Source organism: Urtica dioica, chromosome 7 (assembly GCF_054948205.1).
Source record: "Urtica dioica subsp. dioica isolate 48M chromosome 7, U.dioica_male_clone48M_v1_H2, whole genome shotgun sequence".
In the NCBI taxonomy this organism is placed as follows: Eukaryota; Viridiplantae; Streptophyta; class Magnoliopsida; order Rosales; family Urticaceae; genus Urtica; species Urtica dioica.
The window spans coordinates 28,137,162-28,140,775 of record NC_142762.1 but is presented as its reverse complement, the minus strand read 5'-3'; the positions used below and the strand labels follow the sequence as shown (position 1 = coordinate 28,140,775).

The following is a 3,614-nucleotide window of genomic DNA, read 5'->3' as shown; positions in this document are numbered from 1 at the left end:
ATATAATGTTACAATTGTAACTATTTTTGTTTAATTAGTAAAATTTGGGACATATATGAATTTTTTTTTTACGGGTAAACGGATATACTCGACCCGATACTCATTTAATCAAGTGGCTAAAACGGGTAACAGGTATAACATTTTATTATGACACACATTTCTTATGTCCCTTTATTCCCTGTCGTTTTTCCTCTTTTATTCCCAGCTTAGATATTTTAGTACAATATGCTGACGTGGCAATTCTGTTATAGCCTTAGCATTCTAATTGGTTACCAGAACAATATAAATACTCTATATTTCTTTTCATTGAAACTTAATGAGAAAAGCCTTTTCTTCTCTCGTTCATCTTCTTCCTTACATTGTAAAATGGTATCAGAGCATTTAGCTTCCATTGCACTCTGAGCTCTTCTCCTCCATTTCTTCACCATGGCTCGTGGTGGACAAAACAACAACACTAATTGTTTTGCCCCAGTCAGCCCAGCCTCTCCATCCTCTGTAGAGAATCCATTACCGGCGACCATGGATTCCTCAAACCCATTTTTTTTGCACAATGGAGATCATCCAGGAATGGTTCTCGTCTCTCACATTCTCACCGGCCCTAACTACAACACCTGGAGTCGAGCGATGACCATGGCCTTAAATGCCAAACACAAGCTCGGGTTCGTAGATGGGTCTGCTCCAACTCTGACAGCTGAAGATCCTCTCTACAGCTCCGGATCTCGCTGTAACAGCATGGTAACCTCCTGGATCTTGAACTCTGTGTCAAAAGATACAGCAGATTCACTCTTGTATCTTGACTCTGCTCGAGCTGTTTGGATTGATCTTCATGATCGGTTCCGCCAAAGCAATGCTCCGAGGATATCTCATATTAAGCAACAGCTGAATGGGCTGTCTCAAGGTTCCCTCGACGTCAACACATACTATACGAAGCTGAAAATACTGTGGGACGAGCTGAAGAATTATCAACCTACTCCGATCTACTCGCGTGGAGGCATGAAGGCATGGATCGAGTACCAAGAACAAGAGACGGCGATGCAATTCCTTATGGGTCTGAATGATTCATATTCAAGCATTTGTGGCCAGATCTTGATGATCGAACCACTCCCTCAAGTTGCTAAGGTGTTCAGCCTTATGGTGCAAGAAGAGAGGCAGCGAGGATTAGGGGTCAGCGTTCTCGGAGGTGCACCGGAGACAGCTGCCTTCAATGTCAACACACCATCCACTCCCACGAAGGCCCCGCCAACTGCCTTGGCTGCCCAATTCAACAAAGGGAAACACCCAACCTGCTCTCACTGTGGAGTTCTTAGGCACACAGCTGAGAAATGCTTCAAACTCCATGGGTTTCCACTCGGATTTCAGTTCAAATGCAAGACCAAGGTACCTCAGGAAGGCTATTCAGCAGCCTCAAACCTTGTGAGCTCCCTTCAATCCACTGGGATTCAACCAGCTGTCTCACTAAGCACAGATCAAGTACAGCAACTCATCTCGTTCCTCAACTCACAACTGCAATCCCCACTGCAAAATGACTCACCACCGTCTGTCTCTGCTGCTACATCTCACACTTTGAACGGTACATCCACCCTTCTATCCCTATCTTACATGTGGATCATAGATACCGGTGCAACTCATCATATCTTTCCTAACCTCACCTTTTTCTCCACTTATGAACCTATTAGCAATGTTTCCATTAGTCTCCCAAATGGCAATACGGTTCTAGTCAACCACAAAGGGTCTGTCCCTGTCACCCCAAACCTTATTTTGCAGAATGTTTTACATGCCCCAACTTTTTCTTTCAACCTGCTAAGCATTAGTACTCTTACTCGAGATGTCCATTGCTATGTCAAATTCTTAGCTGATACGTGTGTCATTCAGGACCTTACTCGGGACTGGACGATTAGGATGGGTAAACGAGAGCACAACCTATATACACTAGTACAAAAAAGAAAGTCGCACCCAAAAGTCAATTTTTGCACCCAAAGATATCTTTAGGTGCGAATTTTCCGCACCCGAAAGTCCACACCTAAAAGTCTTGGGTGAGAAAAGTCGCATCCAAAAGTCTTGACTTTCGGGTGCGACATTTAGGTGCGACTTTCCGCACCTAGAGTCGCACCTAAAAAGTCACCAAAACAAATGGCGACAATTAGGCCCTGGCTCTGTAGCTGTCCGGAGTCTTGAAGCTTCAAGAATTCGTGCCGAAATGACATCTGCGATAAGGCAAATGAAAAATACCCTAAATCACAGATTCAACAAAGATCGAAATACATACATAAAAACAATACCCAAATTTGACTTCCCTTGATGTGAAATCGGGCGAAACACATTCGGAATTGAGGTGAACTCTTCTTCTTCTTCGTCGCTGTGTTAACATTATTGAAACCCTAATTCAGATTTCGAGACATAAAGAAAACCCCAATTCGGAATCGATTTAAAGGCCAAACCCTAATTTGATTACTTACCTTGGATAAATCTCTCTCTCTCTCTCTCTCTCTCTCTCGATTTGGAGATAGGTATTTGACTAACTTCCAAGGCCGAGGCTTTGGGTCGGAGCTGACGACAGGGCTGCGAGAGGTGAACCAGGTCTACAGACCTACAACAAGAAATATAGGGAGACAAAGTTAGAGAGAGAGTCGGACAGAGAGAGAAAGAGAGAAGAAGAGGAAACTCACCTGAGGTCCGGCGGCGGCGGCGGGGGCTCAGCTCGGTGACACCGGTCCAACTCGCGGCCTCCTTGCTTCTTCGGGGTCACAGCTCGTGCACGGACAAGAGAAGAAGAAGATGGGAAAAGAGAAGAAGAAGATGGTCGGAGATAACGTAGGAGAGAACTCGGAGAGAGAGAGAGAGAGAGAGAGAGAGAGAGGCTCGGGTTTAGAAGTGCAGATTAAATGAAAAACGAAGTGTAGATTTGTTTTATATCATGACTTAGAATTCGAGTTCGACTTTTCGCACCCAGTAGTCTGTCTCGACACTTTTGGGTGCCACAAAGTCGCACCCAATGATCCGTTTTAACACTTTTGGGTGCGACAAAGTCGCACCTAATAGTATTTCACAAAAAAAGGGGGAAAAGTTGACCGCTCAAATGTTTTAAGACTATAGGTGCGACTAAGTCGCACCTAATAGTTTTGATGAAGCATTGGGTGCGACTAAGTCGCAACCAAAAGTTTTGACGGACTTGTGGGTGCGAAAAGTCGCACCCAAAGTTTAAAAAATCAACGAAAATTTTTATATGCTTGTTTGAGTTTTGGGTGCAACAAGTCGCACCTGAAAGACTCATTTGGTGCGAATTTTGGGTGCGAAAAGTCGCACCCGAATGTCTTCCGTTCTGGAAAATAGTATTCGCAGTAGTGATATGTCTTAGAGCCTACAAACAGTTCTTGTAATTTTATTTCCTGTTTTGCTGTTTCCAAGCCGGATGTTTGGTATTCTCGACTCGGACATCCTTCTCCTGTAAAACTCAAAATTTTGTCAAACGATTTGAATATCCAAGGCTCTGTTTCTTATTTGAATCCTCATTGTAAAACATGTCATTTGTCAAAACAGCGCCGTTTTCCTTTTGTATCTCACAATAACCTGTCTAAATCACCATTTGATCTCATTCATATTGATGTCTGGGGGCC

The 3,614-nt window shown here is 43.8% G+C and overlaps 1 protein-coding gene across 1 annotated transcript; it reads left to right on the top strand.

Moving 5' to 3' along the window:
* The first annotated feature begins 426 nt into the window (after positions 1-426).
* LOC149390659 (uncharacterized) lies at positions 427-1,898 on the top strand. The gene is made up of 2 exons (XM_089619826.1): positions 427-1,570; positions 1,873-1,898. Exons 1-2 carry the CDS (start codon positions 427-429, stop codon positions 1,896-1,898), a joined length of 1,170 nt encoding a protein of 389 aa, XP_089475952.1.
* The last annotated feature ends 1,716 nt before the right edge of the window (positions 1,899-3,614 follow it).